Source organism: Anticarsia gemmatalis, chromosome 11 (genome assembly GCF_050436995.1).
Source record: "Anticarsia gemmatalis isolate Benzon Research Colony breed Stoneville strain chromosome 11, ilAntGemm2 primary, whole genome shotgun sequence".
Lineage (NCBI taxonomy): Eukaryota > Metazoa > Arthropoda > Insecta > Lepidoptera > Erebidae > Anticarsia > Anticarsia gemmatalis.
Genome location: NC_134755.1, coordinates 13,511,705 through 13,536,117, shown reverse-complemented (window position 1 = coordinate 13,536,117; position 24,413 = coordinate 13,511,705). Strand labels below are relative to the sequence as shown.

General features: G+C 44.8%; 6 protein-coding genes across 9 annotated transcripts; 2 read left to right on the top strand and 4 right to left on the bottom strand.

The window, feature by feature from the left end:
- Window positions 1-482: 482 nt before the first annotated feature.
- Smu1 (Smu1 spliceosomal factor) lies at window positions 483-4,323 on the bottom strand. Its single transcript, XM_076120079.1, has 7 exons — window positions 4,041-4,323; window positions 3,897-3,963; window positions 1,927-2,374; window positions 1,710-1,830; window positions 1,419-1,623; window positions 1,211-1,338; window positions 483-1,133 (listed from the first exon to the last, which is right to left on the bottom strand). Exons 1-7 carry the CDS (start codon window positions 4,064-4,066, stop codon window positions 590-592), a joined length of 1,539 nt encoding a protein of 512 aa, XP_075976194.1. The 5' UTR covers window positions 4,067-4,323; the 3' UTR covers window positions 483-589.
- Window positions 4,324-6,748: 2,425 nt separating this feature from the next.
- LOC142976761 (cyclin-dependent kinase 2-like) lies at window positions 6,749-8,712 on the bottom strand. The gene is made up of 3 exons (XM_076120312.1): window positions 8,489-8,712; window positions 7,854-8,049; window positions 6,749-7,402 (listed from the first exon to the last, which is right to left on the bottom strand). Exons 1-3 carry the CDS (start codon window positions 8,602-8,604, stop codon window positions 6,794-6,796), a joined length of 921 nt encoding a protein of 306 aa, XP_075976427.1. The 5' UTR covers window positions 8,605-8,712; the 3' UTR covers window positions 6,749-6,793.
- Window positions 8,713-9,094: 382 nt separating this feature from the next.
- On the top strand, window positions 9,095-10,446 carry LOC142976763 (ATP synthase mitochondrial F1 complex assembly factor 1). 2 transcript variants are annotated; one of them, XM_076120314.1, is made up of 5 exons: window positions 9,095-9,198; window positions 9,316-9,581; window positions 9,658-9,979; window positions 10,071-10,166; window positions 10,241-10,446. In XM_076120314.1, the coding sequence occupies exons 2-5, from the start codon at window positions 9,319-9,321 to the stop codon at window positions 10,406-10,408; spliced, it is 849 nt and encodes a 282-aa protein (XP_075976429.1). In that variant the 5' UTR covers window positions 9,095-9,198; window positions 9,316-9,318; the 3' UTR covers window positions 10,409-10,446. The 2 variants fall into 2 exon arrangements, with proteins under 2 accessions (XP_075976429.1, XP_075976428.1); XM_076120313.1 differs by lacking the exon at window positions 9,095-9,198 and having other exon boundaries at window positions 9,205-9,581.
- Window positions 10,447-12,244: 1,798 nt separating this feature from the next.
- On the bottom strand, window positions 12,245-15,780 carry mats (MOB kinase activator-like 1). 2 transcript variants are annotated; one of them, XM_076120315.1, is made up of 5 exons: window positions 15,617-15,780; window positions 15,166-15,332; window positions 13,668-13,895; window positions 13,343-13,506; window positions 12,245-13,258 (listed from the first exon to the last, which is right to left on the bottom strand). In XM_076120315.1, exons 1-5 carry the CDS (start codon window positions 15,628-15,630, stop codon window positions 13,178-13,180), a joined length of 654 nt encoding a protein of 217 aa, XP_075976430.1. In that variant the 5' UTR covers window positions 15,631-15,780; the 3' UTR covers window positions 12,245-13,177. The 2 variants fall into 2 exon arrangements, with proteins under 2 accessions (XP_075976430.1, XP_075976432.1); XM_076120317.1 differs by lacking the exon at window positions 15,617-15,780 and adding an exon at window positions 15,400-15,537.
- Window positions 15,781-16,088: 308 nt separating this feature from the next.
- Window positions 16,089-17,803, top strand: ND-MLRQ (NADH dehydrogenase (ubiquinone) MLRQ subunit). The gene is made up of 3 exons (XM_076120318.1): window positions 16,089-16,249; window positions 17,021-17,167; window positions 17,646-17,803. The coding sequence occupies exons 1-3, from the start codon at window positions 16,208-16,210 to the stop codon at window positions 17,700-17,702; spliced, it is 246 nt and encodes an 81-aa protein (XP_075976433.1). The 5' UTR covers window positions 16,089-16,207; the 3' UTR covers window positions 17,703-17,803.
- Window positions 17,804-18,287: 484 nt separating this feature from the next.
- On the bottom strand, window positions 18,288-24,025 carry ALiX (programmed cell death 6-interacting protein-like protein AliX). 2 transcript variants are annotated; one of them, XM_076120348.1, is made up of 9 exons: window positions 23,674-24,022; window positions 23,255-23,373; window positions 22,362-22,489; window positions 22,111-22,264; window positions 21,215-21,966; window positions 20,953-21,147; window positions 20,365-20,853; window positions 20,145-20,294; window positions 18,288-20,075 (listed from the first exon to the last, which is right to left on the bottom strand). In XM_076120348.1, exons 1-9 carry the CDS (start codon window positions 23,871-23,873, stop codon window positions 19,755-19,757), a joined length of 2,508 nt encoding a protein of 835 aa, XP_075976463.1. In that variant the 5' UTR covers window positions 23,874-24,022; the 3' UTR covers window positions 18,288-19,754. The 2 variants fall into 2 exon arrangements, with proteins under 2 accessions (XP_075976463.1, XP_075976462.1); XM_076120347.1 differs by having other exon boundaries at window positions 18,288-20,294; window positions 23,674-24,025.
- Between the last annotated feature and the right edge of the window lie 388 nt (window positions 24,026-24,413).

Sequence of the window (24,413 nt, the reverse complement as noted above, 5' to 3'; positions counted from 1 at the left end):
GTACATTTTTTTTTTTTTTCATTTCGTTAATTTCATTCATTTCGTAATTATTTTTTTTTTTTATTTCGTTCATTTCATTTATTTCGTTCAATTCAATTCAATTCATTTATTTCGTTCATTTCATTCATTGCATTTATTTCTTACATTTTATTCATTCATTGCGCTCAATCATTTATTTCGTTAATGTATTTCATTTATTCGTTTCATTCAATCCGTTCGTTTGGATAATTCCGATCACTTTTTTCATTTCGTTGACTTTGTTCATTTATTTCATCACGTTCATTTATTTATTTATCGCAATCATTTCATTCATTCATCTTGTTAATTTTGTTCATTTCGTTCAACTCGATACTCCTTCTCCTACAGGTGATATTAGGAATTAGGGCACAGGACGCGCCCACTTTCTAGTTCTAATGTCTTCTGATTTCAAAGGCTTCACTTTTTTTTTTTTTTTTTTTCGTGGTATAGGTAATAAAACACAATTTAGATCTTAATTTTATTTATTTTTACTTATTATAACGCTTAATCACGAGATACATTATCATTGAAATCTACTGAACATTACAGTAGCGACAGTCTAAGAGCACGTCTAGGGCTTCCACAGTTTGAGCAGGCCGTCCTCGCCGTAGGTGGCGAGCAGGTTCTGGTGCGGGTGGTGCGTGAGGCCGATGACGGCCTTGTCGTGGATGTTGATGGTGCGCTCCAGCTTGCCGGTGGCCGTGCAGAAGGCGTAGAGCACCAGGTCCTCGCCGGCGCAGTACACGAGGCGCGCGCGCGCGCTGAGCGCGGCCGACACCAGCGCGCCGCCCTCCTGCTCGCGGCGCCCGGACGAGAACGAGCGCACGATCTGGCCCTGCATGTTCATGATCACCACCGTGTTGGTGCGGTTGCACACCACGAAGTGGTCGGGGTTCTTGGGCGTGAGCAGCAGCGAGTTGACGGGCGGCTCGCCGCTGCCGAGCGGCTTGAGCGTGGCGGTGCACTCGCCCGTGCGCACCGACCACACCTTCACGCTGCCGTCCGACGAGCCGCTCAGCACGCTGTGCCCGTCCGGCGTGAACACCGCCTCGTTCACGAACGACGAGTGGCCGCGGAACTCCTTCAGCATCTTGCCCGACTTCAGGCCGTGGATCCTGCCGACGAGACGGTCGCGTTAGTGTACCGGTGTACCGCTACTCACCGACTAGCACTGCTCTCCTCGCGCTCGTACCTGATGGTGCGGTCGAACGAGGCGGACAGGATCTGCGTGTTGTCGCGGGTGAACTGCAGGCACGTCACGCCCTTGGAGTGCGCGCGCTCCAGCTTGCGCAGCACCTGCCCCGTCGACACCTTCCACACCTGCGGGAGAGACAGAGTCAGCGTCTGTGACAGCGAGCGGGGCGCGGGGACGGGAAGAGGGGGGGCGCGGGGGGCGATACCTTGATCTTGCCGTCGTTGGAGCCGGCGGCGAGGGTGTCGCTGTCGCGGCCGAACGCGAGGCTGAGCACCGCCTCCTCCATGCTCATGTACTCCTCGTGCGCCTGGTAGCGCAGGTCCTTGCGGATCTTGCCGGTCGTGAAGTTCCACACCTCGACCAGCCCGTCCACCGAGCCCGTCACCAGGTACTGACCGTCCGGCGAAAATCTGCAACAGTCAACGGTGCTCGGATCCCTCGCCTTCTAACGTACGTATCTCACGAATGTAACCAACGATAGTGAGAGACGAGTCACCTGGCGCACTGTACGTGAGACTTCTGGCCGAACTTGATGATCTTGGAGAGCTGCGTGGGGCACTGGTCGTCCTCCTCGTCGCGGATGGCCGCCTTACCTCGGAACAAGTCGATGGTGGTACCTGCGGAAGTACAACGGTTGCTAATATTGACCGACCGAGTGGGGAGCGAGTGGGGAGCGGTGCCAGGCTACACAGCGACACAGTGGTGGGGCGTACCGGGCGGCAGGAGGCCCTGGTGCTGCTGCCACTTGAGCGCCTGCCCCAGCAGCGCCAGCAGGCGGGAGCTGGGCACGACGGACACCTCGCCCGCCAGCGACGCGGCGATGCAGGCGCGGCGCCGCTCCTTGCCGCCGCCGCTGCCGTACGCCTCGCGCGGGTCGAAGTACGAGCGCGCCAGCAGGTTCTCGAGGTGGATGTAGCGGTCGGTCTCCTGCTGCTTCATGAGCAGGCAGGGGTGCGTCTGGCGCAGCAGCGAGCGCGCGGCGCCGAGCTCGCGCAGCTCGATGAGCTCCAGCACCACCTGCTCGTACAGCTCCATGAGCTTCTTGTCGGGCAGCTTCAGCGAGGCGGTGACCTTCAGCACCGTGTCCCAGTGCCCGTTGTTGATGTCCGCGCAGAACCCGTCCACGCTGTCCACCGTGTTCAGCGACACTCCCGTCTCTTCCTGCAGATCGTCAAGCGTCTATATTAATCTATCTATTTTACCATAGCTTGAATATACTGAAACGGTTTTATGACATTGTGACATAATATTATAAGGTACTTTAGTAGAACTTTTAAGTTCAGAAATAGCATTTTTTAATGTAATATCCTTAAAGCCCACCCGCTACAAAGTATGTGTGTTGAACATATTTTATTTTTATACTGGGGCACTCAGAAAATTATGCGAATAACAGTTTTTATTTTTTTATGGGACAGTATCGAGTTTTACTTTATTTAAAAAAAAAAAAAAACAAAAAAACAACTTATTCACGAGTATACTCGTAAATACATAAGTTTCAAATTAAAATGTTCGTCACATTTTTTCAGGGATATCTTGGCGCATTTTAAAGCACTAAAATAGGTGACTTGTTAAAATATGGTGATATAAAAAAAAAAAAAAAAAAAAGCCAAATGATGCTAGCAGCCTTCAAACTCCTTCAAATATGCTGCAGAAAAGAGGTCTAAGAGGCATTAAAAGTAAATAAAATAAATTTAGCCCATGAATGTCCCACTGCTGGGCAAGGGTCTCCTCCCGTAATGAGGGAGGGTTTAGGCCTTGAGACCACCACCCTGGCTAAGTGTGGGTTGGGGACTTTGCATGCCCTCAACAAATGTATTAAACAAATTTTAGGTATGCAAGGTTTCCTTACAAAGTTTATTTAGCATTGGAGCATGTGTAGAATTTTTTCTAATACACACATAATTTTGAAATGTCATTGGTGTGTTGCCTCAGGTTCGACCTGCGACCACTTGCGTGGGAGGTATCAACTTATACCAATATCCTATCACTGCATTATACTATTACTAAAAGGCATTAGGAAAAGATTTTATAAATTGGTTTACATGCATGAAACTTTGATTAAATAGTAGTAAAGAGATGTTTAAATAGATGAAAAAGAAACATATACACAGTATAACATTTTATTAAGTTGGGCAAAATTTTCTGAGTGTCCCACTTATGCATGTTATTATTTGTATTGAGGTGGAATAATTCATTATATTTATTAGTAGGTATATGTATTTAGAATTATGCAAACATGATTCCCAGTTGTCAGGTTACTATAATACATGCTCAAATATTTGTCCAGGTGGGATTCAAACCCACCAAACACCGTGCTGTGGCCATTGTGGTGAGGTGACCATGTTAACCACTGGGCCAAACATGCAGTTGTACTAAGTAATTATGTTGTATGTAAAGTGTAAACCAAAGTAATGACAGGATATAGTAAGATATAGAACTAAGAATGCAGGATATAATTCAAGGACAACTAAACTAATATTACAAATGTGAAATGTAGGCTCAGTAGCCATGTTTGTGACATTTTCATAACTCATTCACACCAATTTCAATAGTATTTGATAACATTCCACAAAAACTAACAAGGAATGTGTTTGTCTATGCCATAGTTTACAATTCCCATATAATATATTGTATAACGCAATATGAGCGTTGTAAAGTAGGCTAAGAGGAGGAGGAGACATACCTGCAGAGTTTGTAATGTCTTGGTGAGGTTGGACTCTTTCAAGTACTGCTGTATCAACCGGATCACGCTGAAAACACAACAAACGACGCCTGTCAGTGCACCGGCTAACACAACTATTACACCTCTGCATACACTACTACTTACTCAGCTGATTCAATTTCTATAGACATTGTGTTTAGTGTTAATTTCAATTAATATGCTCTTAGATCTCCACGACCACTATGTACACACAATTTTAAACAAAACATAAAATATCAATGCTGTCGGATGTCAATTATTATGTCACGGGATATAATAATAATAATATTTTACTGCTTCAATTTCTCGCTAACGAAGAGTATAAAAGTATAATATAATATTATTATTTATAAATAAACACATAACCCCCAATTGTTTCAAAATGAAATGAAGATTGACTGTAATGACAGTAAATTGACAGATGCAAACTGCTATATAATGTCAAAATCAGAAATAATGATACCAGCTTTATTTGATAAAACAATATTAATCTCGGTATTTGTTGCATATAGTATCTATTTTGTAAAGGACGTTTAAGTCAATGAATAACAGCATAACTCTATTAGCATACCTCTAATAATATTATTAGTCGTCTGCAGAATATCGATATCAATTTTTACCATCCTATCATCAAGCAATCGCGTGACCAATATGTCGCGTGTAAGTTTTATTTCAGTCCCGCAATGCAGCACCTTACAGCATTGAAGAGTAATGCGAGATCGCGCAATAGCCAAATCTCGGTATACCAAGATTGGGAGGCGGGAGCCCTAGTTTTGTTAATTGACATATACACTTAAGCTGCAACAACGTCACTGGATGCCTTTCTACCTGAGAATTTAGATGTGCTATTCACGTTGAAATTGGCGGAATCACAAAGAATCGCCAAAAAATGTGCTATGCAATGTTGCTATAAATGCGTTCGATGTCCAAATGTGTAATCATATTCATTGATGCTTATACCTTAGCTCTGGTGGAAACGGATTTAGCCAAGATATGCATTTTATAGGACGCACCGCGCCGCTCCCTTCTATCGATATACTACGGTAAATGGGTAATTATCTATAATTACCAATGAAAAATGGAAAATAATTTAATAATAATAATAATTTAACTAGCCCGCAGAGCACCTTGAGGCGAGGTGACGGGGAGTAGCGACCACGCGGAACATGAGTGCTCCAGGGGAAAGTCACCCTTCCTCATCTCCGGCTTGCCTCAGTTGGCTGGTCGGAGTGAAAACTGACGAGGAAGCGGTCACCCGCCTCTGGCTTGCCTTCGTTGGCCGTCCAGAGTAGAGTCGCAAGAGCAGAGCTTCCACTCTGCTCGGACGACGGGCTAAGCGTAAATGGCTAGTGGGCCAGTGATGCCGGACCCTTAAGGAGCAAGTGATCTGAGTTTAACGTCCAGCGAGGCCTCTCCATTCTTCAGCCGCTCACGTCTTGTTGCTATTGATGCGACTTGTTTAGGGTGGCCCAGTTTGTGAGTTGGCAAGTCTCCGCCTGCCATTTTTACATGTTTTCAACATTGTTATCGGCAGGCGTAGATCCCCTGTTTCCCAGTCCATAAGCGCCCCATCCCAATAGCCCAAGTAGTTTTTTCCCATAGTTCCACACAGTCCGGTGATTGTCCTTGGGTGCATTTTATAGTGTAAACGGCGAAAATCACTGGATTGCGTTACCAAACATTATTGAAAGATGAAAGCCGTTTAAAAAGGGCCTCTACGTGTTGGATTCGGCCCCACGTACACCGTCCAAATGTCCGGTAGCTCGTATCGACTGTACATTCGATACTAACGTCACGCTATCGAGTACCATACATTGGTATCGAGCTACTCGTTAAGCAAAAACCAGCGCAATCCGGCAGAGTCGCGAGCTATCGAGTATCGAAAACTTGACATTTAAAGTGAGTCAGAAAAGAAAGAAGTATCGTTCTGAAAATTTGTTCTTTAAATTAAACTTGATTGGTAATAATTGTGTATAAACTAATTGGTCGAAGTCAAACATGTTATCATTCTCCTGAGGGTACATTTTGACACTCTTCATACTGTGAGTTGAGTCGAGCTAGTAGGAAAAGTAGTTTCTATGTACATTTCAAAAATAGGGATTTCACTACATCATAGATTTGACCCTCAGGAGAATGATTGCATACCTAACTCCACTGTGGCCAAAGCGTGGACTGAGTCCTTTCTGCTTAACTACGTTCAATTTTAAACGTATTAAAAAAAACTGCGTCTATTTTTGCCTACGTTGATGCAGGCAAAGTAAAAAAAAATACCTATTCAGCCTCTTCTTCCTAAAATGATCCAATATGGTTATTTAAATAAATTATTAAAATTAAAAATTGAAAAAATATTTTATTGATGGAAAATGGCGCCATTGAAGAACATAGTTGTTGCAAAAATCCGCTAGGGGTGCTGAACAATTTTACTCTATTTTTACGATAATTCGTTACGGTATAGCCATGAGAATTCTCAATTTACCAAGGTAATAGATAGTGGCAATCGATAAGAAGACCAGCCGTAAAAGAACGAATGCTAGACGGCTCCTCGGAAATTCGCGAGCCTGTCTGCCGTGCCTGAGTCCAATCAAATTCTCGATGGAGGAGTGGACACCTGCCTAGTCCCGTATTACGCACACTCAACTCCTGCGCAGTCGACTACGTATACGACCTCAACCGAATAGGATTTCTCTGATGGTCGTATTATTAATCGGACGCCCGTAAAGGCTAACATCGTGGCGCATAGCGATGGAATGATAATTTTGAGGTTTCAGGTTAAATGAATTAGGTCTCCTATAACGAACGGGTCGGGAGACGCGGTCGGAGTATAAAGACACGCGTTCAGATCAATAGTTTAATAGAGAATAAGTTACGCGGAGGTTCGGTCAGTCGGGCGTGGCGGCGCGCGCGGGCAGGTCGGGCGGCGTGCGGCGCGCGTCGGCCAGGTAGGGGTGCGCCAGCGCGGCGCGCGCCGGCACGCGCTCGCTGGGCTCGTAGCGCAGCATGGCCTCGAACAGCGCGGGCGCGTGCGGCGCGGCGCGCGCGGCGGCCGGCAGCAGCGCGCGCGCCGGCTTGGCGGGCCAGCGCGGGAAGGCGGCGCGGTACTCGGGCAGGCGGCGCGCGCCCGCCCACACGCGCTCGCCGGGCGTGCCGAGCGCGCGGAACACGCGGAACAGCTGGTCGATCTCGCTGTCGCCGGGGAACAGCGTGCGCCCGCTCACCATCTCCGCGTAGATGCAGGCGAGGCTCCACACGTCCACGGCGGTCGAGTAGAACTTGGCGCCGAGCAGGATCTCGGGCGCGCGGTACCACAGCGTCACCACCTCGTGAGTGTAGGCGCGAACCGGGATGCCGAAGGCGCGCGCCAACCCGAAATCGGCGAGTTTGATGCTGCCCTCCGCGTCCACCAGCAGGTTCTGCGGCTTCAAGTCACGGTGCAGCACGCGGTGCGCATGACAGTATGCCACCCCCTCTAGCAGCTGCCGTAAATAGCTCTGTGTACAAATATTTATTGGACATGAAACACGCTTCTTGCTTCATTAACCATTCTAATGTAATTTTAAGCAGTAAAAATTTGTTATCAACTCTTTGTTTTGTTACTAACTCTGAAATTTTGCAATTCATAATAATATCGAAAATAGTACATCTGACTAATTTTATAGTTTACATCATCCCATACAAAAGCACCATGATAATAAGGGGACTGGATCAACAGGAATTGAGTTGGTGATTAGTCACCAGTTTTCCTCGGCTGACTATCTTAAAGGAGGCATACGTAGAATACTACATTACACTATAATAATTGATTTTACTGGTACTCTGCTTACATTGGTAACACTGAAAAAATTTTTCAAATGGGACCAGTAGTTTCTGAGATTAGCGCATTCAAACAAACAATCAAACTCTTCAGCTTTATAATATTAGTATAGATATGCCAGTAATAACCTTTGCAAGGTCTAGACGAAGCGGTCCTTTGGTGATATCCATAAGGCGTTTTAGGTCCATGTGCAGAAACTCGAACACAAGGAACAGCTTATTGTCGGCTAGCAACACGTCCAGCAGCTGCACCACGGCCGGGTGGCGCAGACCACGCAGCACGGAGATCTCCCGCAGCGCGGTCGACGGCACTCCCTCGGGCTCACTGACACAAGTCATTACTCAATATCATTCATCTGTTACTGTCAAGGAGGTTAAATTTAATCATGTTTCAAATGGTTATAGTAGGGAGTATCATATGTGTGCAGACAAACAGAGCTATCAAAGATGCTATCAGCTATTATATTCTAAGTCGGCTACTTTCTTATATACACATAAATCTCATAAATAAAAGAGAATTTCTGTATTTCTCAAACCTTCAAATAGTTCAATTGTCTTAAGCATATTATATGCTTTTGGGATCGAATTGTCGTCATTCAATACGAAGAACATGCTAAACGTGTAGGAAATCTATGTTGTATGAGGTAATCTAGCAATTATTCTAATTATTGACTTAATTTTAACAAGTTATGAGACGTTGTGGAAATGTGGAATGAGTGGCATCAATCAAAAATATTATGTCAATTTTTGGCGCGAAAACTTACTTCTCGAGTTTGATTTTTTTTAAAGCGATTTCTTTTCCTGTTTGCCTTTCTTTAGCTTTGTACACCACACCATAAGTCCCTTCTCCAATTTTTTCAACCCTCGAATAGTTATCCATCTGGTTTTACAGATTATTCAAAGGCTTTAACTGCATATCAACAAATCCAGAATGCACACAGACAGAACAGATGACACAGAACAATAGAAATATGCGTGCTGTCAAATGCTGTCATAAGCAGCGAGCTGTGCGCACTCCAGAGTTGTGCTATCCAAAGGCCAAATTTTTGTCTTTGATCAAATTTAATGTAATTTGTTAGTTTTATTTTTATTTTGGTGGAGATCTTGGTTTTAAGCGAAATTTTGCCAATAACGCAATATGAATTGATATACGCAATATCAATCATGTTGAAACCGGCCAGTTAGTAAGTTTTTTTGTTTAGCTTGGTTGTTGCAATTCTGGCTTTACGATGCATTTCTTAATAGCACAGTATTAAATAAAATACAATAGAAATATTCGTCGCATTTTTTCGACTGCTATGCAACCCAGTGTGCCAGTTTTTTTTTAATTATGGCGACAGTTTGCCAGTTGCTAGTTGCATTAATTTTTGTTATTAACCTGTCACTTGTCAATTGTCATTGTCACTAGCGTCAGTCAGATGGAGACGATAAAGAAGTGTTATTCAGTACTATTGCCGTCAACCGGTTGTTAAATGTAAATATTCTTTCTACTGTTGCGGCGGAAGAATTACTCTGAATAACTATATGAGTTTTGATTTTTATTGAAGCTCCAGCATTCAACATAGTTAATGCGTAGTGCTCTGTTCCTTAGGTTATGGCTCTGGGAATAAGATATCTATTGAAAGGTTCACAGCGTGTAAATTATATAACATCTAGTTGGCGAACTTTAAGTTTAACTTCACCAAACATGGAAAAGGCACTGGAGAATCTTAAAACTAATCCATATTATGAGAAGTATGCTACTCGAATAGCAGACCTGCAAAAAACGTCTCCCGAAGAGTTTATGCAAAGAGTTGAAGAGCAGCAGAAAGCTAGAGAAGAGGAGAAGAAGAAAAAGTTTGCATCCGTGGACACCAGGTGATCCATTCATGCATTATTAATTTGTCCAAGTCCATCTGCATTATTCTATTGTTATCTGTTCTATTTTTTACAGGCAGTTTTCTTCAGTTTTGAACCCCAAGGAAGCACTAAAAGATCAATCTGAAGCACAGGAGAAAAAACTTAATGATATTTTAAAAATAGATCTGGTTCAAGATAAGGATGCTGCAGAAATTCAAACTATTTGGGAAGAATATCACAAGAACAAAGAAGTTATATCAGCAATAATTCCAAATGACTTGTACAGAGCTCAACAAGAGCAAACCAAGGAGTTCCCCACATTCCTGTTCCCCCTGCCTCGCGACCAGGGCTACGAGTTTATCATGTGTCAAAGTTACGGGCACACAGTCCACTTCACACCTCTCTTAGCATACCAGGTTTGTTCACCTTCAACCCGGCCCCGTCACAGTTGACTTCAGTCAACGTGTCAAGCATGAATCTATGATTTATGTGCATGTATGTTGATAGGTGCATAAGGAGAATGCTCCCGAGTGCCTCACCATTGTGCACTACACTGAGCTGCTGGCCAAGGGGATAGTGCTGATGCGTGGTGAATATGACAAGGTCAGCTCTTGTGATGACAATGATTACAGGAACTTCACTCACTTATAAATTAATCAACACTTATTTATTTACAGAATGTACTGAACGGTCAGGAAGCTCGCTGTCTAGCCAATCAATTCCAGATGTACTACAGTGGCAAGGATGAAGCTAAACTTGAGTTGTTGCGAACATTTACCAAGAGTCCAGACACCTTCAAGCACATGGACCTCATAACGCAGCTTGAAAGTATTAGTTTAAATTAGAAATGGCAATAATGTAAAAAATAAAACATACACATGAATACATATTTAATTTGAATAGTAACTTATAATGAGCAAGTACAATATTGTACCTTAATTCAACCTGTGGGGATAATAAGTGTAGTCAGGAGTGTCATGGATGATAACACTGAGCGGTGTGTCTGATTGTGAAGCCAAGGACGAGGGTGGTCTTGATGGGGAGTAAGAATTGCTGCCACTTTCAGAGTGTGCTACTCTCAGTTTGTACAGCTGCCTCTGATGCTGCATATGGCGGAGTTTGATGTAGTTCATTGGATCGTGCACGACATCCCGTGCCGACATGTATGTATTTGTGTGCACGTCATTCTTCATGCACAATATATTATCCTCGCAATCGTGATAACAGCTTTGTATAAAAAGGTTTTGTAACAGCATCTTTGTCTTCTTCATAACATCTTCTTCTAGAAGTTTCGAATTTTGTTGCAAACATGCAGGCACTTCGGACATAAACTCTTCGTATAAATGATAGCCCTGATCCTCTTGGAGGCATTGCGTCGACATCGATGTAATAGTAGATGCCGATCGCGTGCCTATACTGTTAGGTGATTTGTTGGCAAGTTCGTCCATGGAACTGTACATATCAAAATTCTCCTTTTCTTTTGCGTCTTTAACAATGGGTTCCTTTTTATGTAAAGGTTTTTCAGTATCGCTGTTGGTTGAAATATGTTTTTTATTATTTAAATAATCATGTTTATTCCCGAAATTGTTTATCGGTATTCTAACGCTTGTTGTTTTCTGTGAACTCACTTCTTTAGAGCCATTCACAATAACATCCCAATTCAAGTTAGGATTATTTTCTAAATCATGTAGGGCAGGTCTGGTGATAGTCTTGGATTTAATGGCTTTTGGAAACATTCTTAGAGTTATACGATTGTTTGATATCATGTATTTATGTACATTTCTGGGTAACATTTCTCCAAATTTACTATCGTTTTCCAAAAAGATTTGACCGGAACGACGCGATCGCTTCCTGATTTCGTCCAAGCATTTGCGTGTTTTTCGTTTTTTACGTTTCGTTGCATTTGTCAAGGATTCCATGAAGAAATTAACAGTAGGTAGGTAACAATTTTATGATAACTGATCACAACACATCAACTTATTTTATCTTTACTTACATCAAACTTTGAATAAATTATTACATTGTCAATCTTTTACCTAATTTATGGTGTAATTTTTTTTAATTTCAAATTCTGAAAAAGGTCGGTTCCTAATCCTAAGTATAATTAATATTTCACTTAGTTAATGTAAGTACGTAATTGGGGACTACATAATTATTATGTTGTCCTTATGTAATAGGTAGGTAAGTGAGTGTATTCATAATATATATGTAATACATAAATATAATTAAATATTTTTATTGTACCTATTGTACCTCATCATTTAGGTACATATCGTGTTGACCGTTAAAAGTCAAAGTTAAACCGTTATAGCCACAGCCTCACCGGAGTAAGCACGAAATAGGCCCCCGTTATTATCTCAAAACGTTTACTTTTCACTTGCTGAACACCTGATTTTTTTTTAACACATAATGCGGCATTTGGTTATCTTTGGCAAGAGTTGCACACGTGCTCTGTTGCTTGTGTTGCGGGAGTGGTGTGCGTGTCATGAATATTTACTTACCTGCCTTATACTACCGGGAACTCTACTGACGCACAAATTGTTTTTTTTTAACACTTTCTGAACCCCGATTTATTATGAAAAAGCTCGACTAGTAAAAGGGGAAAGATCACGGGTGTTTGTGTTATTATCAGGTATTATCCTGGAGCACTAATTAGATATTTGGAAAATAAAGATAATCTATAAAAACTTATAATTTTTATTAAGAAATCGTCTAATTTAAAATTAAATACATCACTTGTCAGTCGCAATATAGATCGATATGATTGAACACGAAATCAAAATATATTAAATGCACAAAATATATCTACATTACTCATTTATCCGCTACAAGAGATTATTGCATTAATTAAACGATAAATATAAACGAGTCGTACACGAAAACAACATTAATCTAATAAATACTCTAGACAGGAGTCTCGGCAGGAGGAGGCATCGATCGGATCATCCGGATCGTCCCGCCTGCCTTCCTATCTGCTGTCCTGTGAACTAATAAATAACTTAATGTATACAATAGCACTGCGAGGCTACTTCACGCTACCGCTACCGTCGTGTCTGCTTATTCATATACCATTATACTTCATGTATCAAATCTAAATATTTTCCAAAGATAAATTGCATCTATATTATAATAAACCTTATTGCATAGAAAGGCCTTCTTCTCTATAGCCTACTGGTTCCTTGGTTCGTGTATCGGCGAGCGCGGTCCCGCCACGCGCGCCTTCTTATGCATTACAATTATAAGCACCGCGGTAGGATCGACCCGTCTGCCATCACGAGCAACCACGACTGCTCACGACTGCTCACGACTGCTCACGACTATTCACAGAGTGTTTACACACTAAGTCGCACTATCCACTTGCACTATCCAGCTCATATCACAAACTCTTACGTCAAACCTAAAACTAGTACATTGATATTAGTAGTCGAGAGAGAGGTGTGTTAGTTCCGAGGAAGAAACGTCCGGTGACGAGGCACCTGCCCACTGCGTCGAGATTCCAAAGGGGAGAAGGGGGAGATACGTCAGAAAGCGTGCATCGAGGTTGGGGCGGGGGCGGGGAGAAGGCTACACGGTACACGCGGTGCGAGGGAGAGGGGACGGCCGGCGCGGAGCACTCATCGCGTCTCCTTGGCGGTGAGCTTCTCGATGAGTTCCTGCAGCGGCGCCAGCTCCCGCCGCTCGATCAAGTTGAACTCCTGCAACGAGCACAACACGGCGTCATCGCACATAACACTGTGATGATAGCGGAGGAGGCGGAGGAGGGCGCGGGAGGGACGTACCTGCACGAAGAAGATGAAGTGTTTGAAGGAGGTGTTGAGGTGCGCCTCCTCGCCGAGCTGCACCACCTCGGGGAAGTGCTGATGGTAGATGTGTGCGTACACGCGAAATAAGCGCTTCAAGATCGTCTTCGCCATGCCCAAGAAGTTCTTCGGAAACGGTACACCTGCAATAAACGGGTTTTTTCAAAAACTTACATTTTGAAGGATTTTTACAGAAATATGATTGAATCAAATTCAAATCATTTATTCATTTAGGTCAAATATTGACACTTATGATAGTCGTTACAATTACTGAATCTACCACTAGTACTGAATAATAGGTTACCTATCTTAGAAGGGAAGAGCGTCTCATCGTCGAGCTGGTCCTGCGCCCAGGTCATGAGGTAGTCGATGTACTTGGGCGCGGAGCACTTGATGGGCTTCTTGACGGTGTGTCCGTCCGCCCAGTGGTACTCGTACTTGGGCCCCGCCGACATCACCGCGCACGACTCCTCCGTGCAGAACTCCGTGATGGTGCCGTACAGCATGTTGATCTGGTTGAAGAAGTCCACCGCTGCAAGTGTTACACACCATACACTAACTATTATTTATATTATATACTCCAAATACAATACAATCCGGTTATTATGACTCCGCCTATATTATCCAAGCCCCTTCTATGACGTAATTACCCAACAAAGTTCGGTTTTCATATAAAAATCTTTGTAAATAAGTCAGATATATTGACCAACATGATTCTTTACATGTTTGATAGTGTTCAGTTCTGAGCACATCAGCACCAAACTGTTTGGGAGTCAAACATTAAGCCCCCTTACGCACTAGCGGTTAACCGCGGGAGCGGCTAGCCGCGCGGTTACAGTTAAATATGCAACTGCCTGACAAAATTGTTGGCGGTTATGTTGCGGTTCACAGGCGGTTGTATATTAAACTATAACCGCGCGGCTAGCCGCTCCCGCGGTTAACCGCTAGTGCGTAAGGGGGCTAAGACACACTTACTGAGCTCACTATTTAATAATATGCCATACTGATATGTATTACTGAAAGACCTTAAAATATATGAAATATTAGTATAAATAATAAAAAGTATTGTATACATTAGGTGCTATTTCATGAAAAAAATATTGAATTTGATTTTAATAGTTTTTGATGATAAATAAATATAACCTGTTAATGTCCCACTGCTGGGCAAGGCTACCTCCCATAAGGGAGGGTTCAGGCCTTGAGTTTGAGTCCACTAAGCTGACCAAATGTGGGTTGGGTTAAACCACTTTGCATACTTCAAGAGTTCTAAAGAACTCTCAGGCATGCAAGGTTGCATCATGCTGTTTTCATATCATATTTCATATCATGTATTGCCTTGGGTGCGAACCTACAACCACTTGCATGGAAGGCACCAACTTATACCATATAGCTGGTTTACCACATAGTTTCTTAGTAAGAAAATATTTCCACAAGGACAAAGCCAGGGAAGGAGGCAGTGCCTGACATGTTACCACCATAGTGACCAACACATGGCAGTTGAACTAATCATAAGGAAAACATGTATTAAAATAACAGTGACCCATTGTAGGGAACAATAAGAGGATGTTAGATGGCTTGTTATCACTTGTGCCACACTCGCGCACACACACACACACACACACACTGGCACACAATGCCTCATTGAACCTCCTCCTATTAATACAACATGCAACACATTGTTACACTCCGTGAGCCTCTCGTCAGTGTTGTCATTGACCTGCCAGTCCTACAATATTACTCATGTCATAAATACGCAACATATCCAATATAACCAGTAAACTGTATATTGTAGTGGAACTAACTGTTGACTGCCACCCATTCGTTGAGGTCCTCGCCTTCGGGCAGCATGACGGCGAGGCGCAGGTTCCCGGAGCCGAGGGTGGCCGCCGCGTGCCGCATCAGGTCGTACTGGTGCGTGCCCTCAGGAATATTTTTCTTAGGCTTGAAGGTCTTGTTTGAACGACTTCCGCTGGAAGTGAAGTAGGAGATAAATAGTTGTTCCTACTATGTGAGGGGTGCGCCGTCCCGCTACTGACCTCTCAGCCACAAAGCGGATAAAGTTGAAAGTAATGCGATAAGGTTCTGTATAGAAATCGAAGAGTACGTATAGCTTTTAGGACACGCCACTACTTTGTAAATCGTAGCAAGAACACTTAGCCGCGGACGTAAACAAGACGTCAGCGCAGTGGAACGGAAGACGTTTAGTTATAAATAGATGCACACTACTACTCTTCCTGTACTCAGTATACTCACAATAAAAAGCTCATTTTGAAAGTATTCTGTTTCCTTTATGTTATCAAAGTTATTGTATTCGCGAGGATAGCACCGAGTCATTAAAATTAGGTTATATCAATACAATAAAATCTTTTGATGCAGATGTCAAAAGTTTATTGCATTTTATTTGATTTGACAATTCAAGAAAAAGTATTGCCAAGATAGGCTTGCTATTAAATGATTTTGTATAAAATCCATTCTCTATGCTCGAAAATAGATACTATCATTATCAATGCTAATATTTGTCTTCTGTTTGGTTATCTATATTTAGTACCTACCTATTCTATTAATTCGGTGAACAATATGACATTAACATTTTATAATTATTGTTGTAGTTCCATTCGATTTGAGACTAGATTAGGTCACCGATCGATGCCGCGCCGCGATGTGAGTGACTACCTACATTCAATGAATATTTTTTTCGATTGCAACACCGGATGAATCGTTGTCATTTCATGTCATTTTCGATATTCAGAAGAATCAGAAGTGCTCTACCTTCGCTCGATCGATTGGTTTTTCTTCATAGGATATTAGTGCTAAAGCTATTTTGCATACATTAAAACCATCAAAATGCAGGGTCTCTCCATTGAAAGTTTGAAGAAGCATAAAGCTGTGAGTATCTCTTCGTATTCTGTTGATTTTCGATGACTACGCCTCATCTGCAAAGTGCTTACATAATATAACCTCTTCTATTGTTATCGTAGGTATATTTTCCTGTTCTTAATCCATCGAAATGAAACATTACCTACCTGGTACATATATATACAAACGATCACATTGAAAATTATAAAATGAACTAATAATGTCTGTGAACATGTACGTTCCAAATGAATATCTAAATGTCAAAATGGTGCCATCTTCATTTAATCTTATTTCAGTAGGATTAGTTAGTATTGAATTATTGATAAATAATTGATAATTAATACAATCATAATTGGTAATTGCTAGCATCCAATTGCTTAAAACTTTCACAACGACACTCATAAAATATGTTTAGGAATTACCTAGTCATGTAATTTTTCTCAGTTTTGTCGCTATAAATCAACATGTAACTTTAATATTTGTACACAGCAGTATCGTGTGTATACATAGTGAGCTTCTTGTCGTGGTACACAGACTGCACAGTGCTAGCAGTGTGCAATAATTGTTTTATTGGTGATTTATTGATATTTTATTATTAACACATATTATACTGTTATAGAGAAACATAGATTATAATATTTTTTTCATGTAGTACACAAGTTGTTGCTTACAATGCTGTGAGCTTTTAGGTGTTTTAAATTTACACCTGTATACAAACACTATATGGTTTGTATCCCTTGAGCACACAGGCCGAAGCTATTAAAAGTGTTTCATTCACTTATGTGTGTTCATGTTGTGCAGTTGATCCCACTGTACGTGTGTGTGGGCATCGGGTGCGCCGGCGCAGTGTTCTACCTGGGCAGGCTGGCCACGCGCAACCCTGACGTCACATGGAACAGGAAGACCAACCCTGAGCCCTGGCAGGAGTACAGGGACAAGCAGTACAAGGTGTGCAATTTCACATTACTCACTTTTGTATTATCATATAAGTACCGGGTTACATCTTATTAACCCTCTGATATTTCAAGTTCTCTCTATGTAATTAATTTTCTTATTACATTTTGTGTACAACTAGAGGTCAAATCAGCGCCACCAGTATTTGTGTTGTCTTGCACTACTGGACCTTTTGGCATTGTTCCAATGACCCCCTAAGTACCTTAAAAAGAGTGTTTAGCAAATAATTACCTCATCTTCTAATTACTGAATTTTTTCTAGATAGATACTATGGTTATTCAAATTCATTCATCATTTATTTAGCAGAGTTTTCCAAAATAACATGAATATCATGTTTAATACTTTACCCATTTAATTGTAGCTGTCAAGAGTATCTCCCAGCCATATATCTAATGAACACATCTAGACATAACATATGTTCACCACTTGATTGGAACATGTTCAGTCAGTAATAATTTGTTTATTGTTTCAGTTCTACTCCCCGAACATCGACTACTCAAAGGAGCACTCGCCCGCACCCAAATACTAAATGTTTAATGTTAATTGCTTAATCAAAACCCTAATCAACAGTAATTAACGCTACTTTAGATGTTATTATTTAATAAATAGCGACAAATATGTGATAATCTACATAGGGTTTGTTTTATTTTGACTCAATCCTCAAACATTTTGTCACACACTCAAGAGGCAGTTACTGGCCGTCAATACTATGACCAGACTAGTGCTATGAGAAAAAGAGAGAGTTTACGATTAAAGATGAATAATGTATCGAGTGACAGTGATAACTGATTGGTATAAGTGAGACCTAAGCAAGTGGTTGAGGCAACACACAAGACATCCCCAATCTGATCTGTGTATGTCTTTCTAGGGCGTCACCTCCCGGCGTAAGGGTATAAATGAGATAATATAACGTAAAACGTACAATATTACTTATATGCTAAGAAAGGCAAACATTTTTAAATATTAATAACCTGAAGTAAACATACCTACTTATATTTAATTTTCAAACGAAATAAACATGCGCACATCAACATTCAGATTTTTATGTCATCTGCAATCTCTCGCTGAATCTCAGCCTCAGTTTAAAATTACAAGTTAGAAATAAAAATATATGTTTATATAAAAATTATTTATTCTACAATTATTGCATGAAAAATAACAATATATTTTTTACATAGCTTATAACACGATAGATAGTGACGTGAAGCACCAGAGCGCGCGCTCGCTCGTGGTGCGAGTGCGAGTAGTGCAGTACCGTCAGTCCGTCAGTCCGTCAGTGTGCGACACACTCACTCGCACGCGAACTGACCACCAGTGATTGCGCACTCTCTTGGCGGCACCACTTGCTCTTACTCCTATATCATGGAACTGAATATTTAACATACTGCTAACGGGGTTTCCTCCACCGAATACTGATCACTATGGAGAAAGAAACAACCTGATTCTCCCGGCCAATATAGAGCGAGCGACATAAGAATGTTGTAGCAAGCGGCGCCGCGTGACGGGGGCGTGTATGGCGGCGAGGTGGAGCAAGCGCGCGACGTCGGCTCCTCGCGTCTCAACAATCTTCATAACATTATATCTATCACCTGTACTCTTTCCCAATAGAACCGTTACGTCACGATTCTCAGATCGTTCAACATTTTTACATTGACTTATATTGTACTACGTACGTACCTTGTCCCATAATTGAATTCAGTATTGAATCTGTCTGAACGCTGTTAGCGCTATAACTTTTAAAATCGGTCCGATTCAATTTAAATGCTTTTATGACACTTAAATAATATATGACTGCCAAACTGTTAATGTTTTACAGTTGATTACAAATGACATTAATTGTAATTTTATATTTTGTTGTTGTTAGCCTTCACCGCTGAGCTATGTCCTAACTCCTAGGCTGTTATAAAGATAATTAATTGAAATTTCTAGCGAAGTCACTCCATGATTTTTTTTACTTTTTTTTAGAGTAGATATTTCAATGCACACGAGGCGTATTTTAGGTATAAGTAAGCATTGAGACACAGACCGAATGAGGTGTAGGGAGTATATATTTTTTTTTTTTTTTTTAAAAAAAGACAACTCCCGCACTAAGAATTGCTCTTGTGTCGCGGGGACTTTTACAAACATACAAACAACGGACACAAAGCACAACCAGACCCGAAACAATTATTTGTGGATCGCACAAATAATTGTCCCGTGTGGGAATCGAACCCACGACCTCCCGTTGCAGCGGTATCGGCGTGGCGACCTAAACCACTGCGCCACAGAGGTAGTCATTATTTATATAATCTTCACCTAACAATGAAGTGGACGCGTGTTGTCTAGGAGGTACGTAGTACATACAAGATCAATGATTCGTTATTCAATGAAGTCGCATTATCGACAGAGATTATGATTACTGATAGCTTAAAACGATAAATAATTTCATACGAACATCACATTCCCGCGTGTTCCTCGACGTGCGTCTCATTACTTTAATATAAAACTTAATAAGATACAGCTATACGTCCGTTAGTAGAACCGAGACCTAGGTGGTTAGAAATGCAGGAGCGGCGCGGGGGAGGGCGGGGAGCGCGGGGAGCTACTGCTGCGGGTAGGGGTTGTAGCCGGCGGGCGGCGGCTGCGGGTAGGGCTGGCCCGGCTGCGGCGCCGGGTACTGGTAGGGCTGGTAGGGCTGCGGCGGCGGCATGCGGCCGTGCGCGTGGTGCGGGTACGGCAGCGTGGCGTACGGGTTGTACAGCGCCGGCACCGGCGCGTAGTACGGGTACGGCGCCGCGCCCACCGCGCCGAACGGCACCGGCATGCCCTGCGGCTGCGTCGGGTACGGCAGCGCCGGGCCCGCCCCCGCGCCCGCGCTCGGCGGCGGCGGCCGCGGCGGGGGCTCCTTGCGCGCCGCGCCGGCCTGCAACAGAGCGGCGGTGAGCGAGCGGCCCGGGCCCGGCCCCGGCCCCGGCGCCGGCCCCGCACTCACCTCGGGCGCGTCGTGGTGCTGCGGCGGCGCGGGCGCGGGCCGCACGGAGCCGCGCGACGCCTCCTGCGTCAGGTCCTTCAGCAGCTCGTCCTTCTCAGTCTTGCGCGCGAAGCAGAAGTCCGACACCTTGTTCTGGAACGCCACCAGCAACTGCGAACACGAGAGGCGGTCAGCGGCGGCGGGCGGGGCGGGCTCGGCGCGCGGGCCGCGGGACACGCACCTGCGTGAGGTCGTTGTAGAACTTGATGCCCTCGTTGAGGTTGGCGGTGAGCTCCTGGAAGGCGTCGGCGGCGGCGGCCAGGCGGCCCAGCGCCGCGTCCCGGCCCGACGCGCCGCCGCCGCGGGCCGCCAGCAGCGCGGCGTGGGCGGCCTGCAGGCGCGCCAGCAGCTCGTCCTGGCGCGCCACGGACTCGGCCGTCTGGCGCTGCAGCGGGGCCAGCGCCGCGCCCAGCGCCGCGGCCGACAGCGCGGGCTCGTCCACGGCGCCGTCGGCCGCCAGCGCGGCCAGGAAGCGCTCGCGCAGGTCCACGGTGGTGTCCTTGAGCTCGGCCTCGATGGCGTCGCGCTCGGCCTTCACGGTCTCCACGGCCTCCATGAGCTGGCGCAGCTGCTGCACGGCGGCCGCGTCCGAGCCGGGCGCGGGCGCGTCGGGCGCCTCGGGCACGCCGGCCGACAGCTCGCCCTCGCTGCCGCTCAGCATGGCGATGTTCTGCGGACACGGCGCTTTATCGTGAGGACGAAGGAAATAGACGATGAAAATAATAACACACGATCGCGCTGCGGGAACAGCGGACTGAGCGCGACTGACCTCCTTGTGCTGCTGGAACTTCTGCTGCACGATGTTGTCGGCGCGGATGGCGTTGTCGATGATCTGGCGGTACTTGTCGGCGTTGGCGCGGAAGGCCTCCGTGAGCTTGGCCGACTCCGTGCGCGTCCAGCGCGCGCCGAACTGCGAGCGCAGCGCCGCGTCCGCCTCCGCCTCCTCCCGCAGCATGCGCTCCGCCTGCGACAACACACACTGTACCGGGGCCCGGCGCCACATGGGCTCCCCCCCACCGCCCGCGCCCCACCTCGTCCAGGATGTCCTTGTTGCGCTGCAGCAGCTCGGGCAGCTCGGCCATGAGGCGCGTGAGCTCGGCCAGCCCGCCGGCGCCGCGCACGCTCGCCGCCTTGCCGCGGATGGAGTCGGGCAGGTCGCCGCCCGGCGCCGACTCCACGCACGCGGGCAGGTTGAGCGACGCCAGCACGCTGTTGAGCAGCTGCGTGGCCTCGCGCAGCTTGTTGATCTCGGCCGTGACCAGCTCGGTGCGGCGCGCGGCGCTGGTCTGCAGGGCCTGGTGCACCGCCATGGGCACGAGCGCCGCGAACAGGTCCTTGCCGCCCGCCGACCAGCGCTCCTGCGGCGGCAGCGCCTTGGCGATGGGCGCGCGCGCCACGGGCTCGAGCGCGGCCGCGTCGGGCACGCGCTCGTGGTAGATGAAGTCGTTGTCCTTGACGGCGGCGGCCAGCTGGCGCGCGGCGCGGGCCACGTGCTCCTGCAGGTAGCCGGGCGCCACGATGCGGGCCTGCGCGCGCCGCAGCTGCTCGTCGGCCAGCGTGAGGCGCGCGATCTCCTCGCCCACGGCGCGCGCGGCGCGGGCGGCGTGCGCCTGGTACAGCTGCGCCAGGCCGCGGAAGGCGCTCTGCTTGGCGCTCACGATGGACGGCCACTCGCGGTCCCACAGCGGCTTGAGCTGCTCCTTCTGCAGCGCGCGCAGCGCGTCCGTGTACAGCTCCTCGCACTGCGCGCACACCTTGGCCACCATGCTCTCCTTCATCTCGTCTGCGGATGACGATTCCGATTATAAAAAAATGTGTATAAATATGGCTGTATATTATAACCGAGGGTCGGCTCGACGCTCCCGAAGGGCGGTCGTAGGACGCTGGCGTACGCCGTCTGAACTATATTTGTGTATTGTTAACTTACCTTTGATACACTTGTAGGCGATGACTTCCTGAGCCTGTGCGAGCATCAGTTTGGAGAGTGCGTCCAGCGTCTCCGGGTTGAGGTCGGGCGTGGTCTCCTGGTGCACCGCCATCATGATGTTCGCTTTCAGGTAGGCGAAGATGCCGGCCGCTTGCTGCAAACACAGTGGCGATCACGGAGGGTCACTCGCGCTCACAGAGGGTGGCGAGGGTGGCGAGGGTGGCAGGCGGCGCCACGCGGCGCGCACTCACCTGGAACAGCTTGGCGGCGAGCTTGAGCGACTCCTCGGTGTCGATGGGCTGCTGCGAGGCGACGGTGCTCTGCATGGCCGCCATGTTGAACAGGATACACATGCGCTCGTACGCCAGCGAGCTGATCGCTGCCATCACATCACATCATCATAATATCATCACAAAATACAATAATACACATAAATATTACATCTAGCCATAGCATAAATTTATATTAAAATAATAATTTGGTTTAAATGTTAATAAGTGTTAAATCAAACGATTTTATATAAACAGAGAAATGTTCATCACCTCACACAGTTGATAGAGCCTGTGAATATGTGAGGGAGTGACACACAGACAGTCCTTGAATGCTGACAGGCTCTGATAACATTTTTGTATTTGAAGAACACATTGTATACTAGTTACTACACTATACACTAGTGGCCAGAGCTGGCACAGGGAGTGACATCATCAACTATTTATACCTATTCATAGAGCACTGATTGTGGCGGATCATTCATACACCCACTGGTCTCACTACAAGTGCAATGACTGTGCTGTAAGTATACATTCACAATGCCTTGTTAATATACATTGCCATTATATAAAATCAAATTACATTTTTGTTCAATTCATTAATAAACAGGATGTTGAAAAAGCCTAATATCAACAAGTGTAGGGTTTTCCCTAAAGTTAAAAGAGGAAATACTTTACGGAATGTTATAATAAAATAGTTCTCAGTCTAACAATACATTGAAATAACAACTTTACTCAGAATATACTTAGTAAAATGTTACTTTACACTTCTTGGTTTACAACTAAGACAGTATCTATTAAACAAGAGTAGGGTGTTTACAATATAATGTTGTTGTGTGGGCTTAGGGTAGTGAACTAGTGACTGAGTTACTCACTGAGACTCATCCGGCCTCCGAAGATGGAGCCTTTGTCGAAGGCATCCTTCCACTTGAAGGGGATCTGCACCTCCTGCGGCGGGATCTTGCTCTCCAGCGACACCAGCTGGTCATAGTAGCTGCACAGACACACGCCACTTAGCCTCTCTGAACGACAACAACGACACGCGCACCACGAGCGCCACACCTACGTCTCAACTAGTCGACGATGCGTTCCAATACTCTCGATCGTTAACGACCAAGCCATTATTGTTTCTTTGTTTGTGTGAGTAATCATCCATAATTATTATTGTGACCCCTTTTATACATATTATAAGATTTATGGTTCTTAATCAAGTGATATGAAAATCATTTTTAACTTACAATGATTAAGAGCTATGACTTACGAGTGACTCATACTGCTTAAATAGTGTATTTACCTGTAGATAACCTCCAGTGAGGATTTCTCGAACACTTTCCAAACGGCGTTGGCCCTCAGCCGGCTGAGCTCGTTGAGCGCTTCGGTGTAATCTTCATTGTGTTCACTTGTATTATATGTCGACTGTATCAAATTTCTTAATGGCTTCACTATATCTACATCTGAGGATTTTTTGAACGGTACAAACAACAACTCAGCCATTTCTGCGACTGATTGTGACAGTACTGCGCTGACACTGACAGCTTGGTTGGTGACAATTTATTGACACTGACGTCTGACCAGAGACCACTCATTATTACTGTTATTTCTGTTTTGATTTATGTATGTGACCACACTTACCACAGGCATACAAAAATCTTACACAAAATAAATTAAAATAATACTGCGAGCGCCATTGCTTGGTAATTGTATATTCTACGGCTGACTATAATTTTACTAAAAACGTAGAAATTTGGTAGATGTCGTTGTCTTGTATTTAAGTTCTTGACCGTTTTTGCACTTAACGAAGAAGTTTGCAAAGCGAAATGTATTAAGTTTCTCTAAAAGTTATCAAACTATATTTTTGTTCAATTCATTAATAGGATGTCAGGATGTAAGGATGTCATGAAAAAAACGCTGACAAATTAACTAAACTAATTAATTAAAGCTTCCTTTATTTCTCTGAAATTCATTTTAAAGTGTTTGTACATTTAACCTAATAATATTTATTTTAACTTGTAGTAGTATAGTCAAGTAGGTATA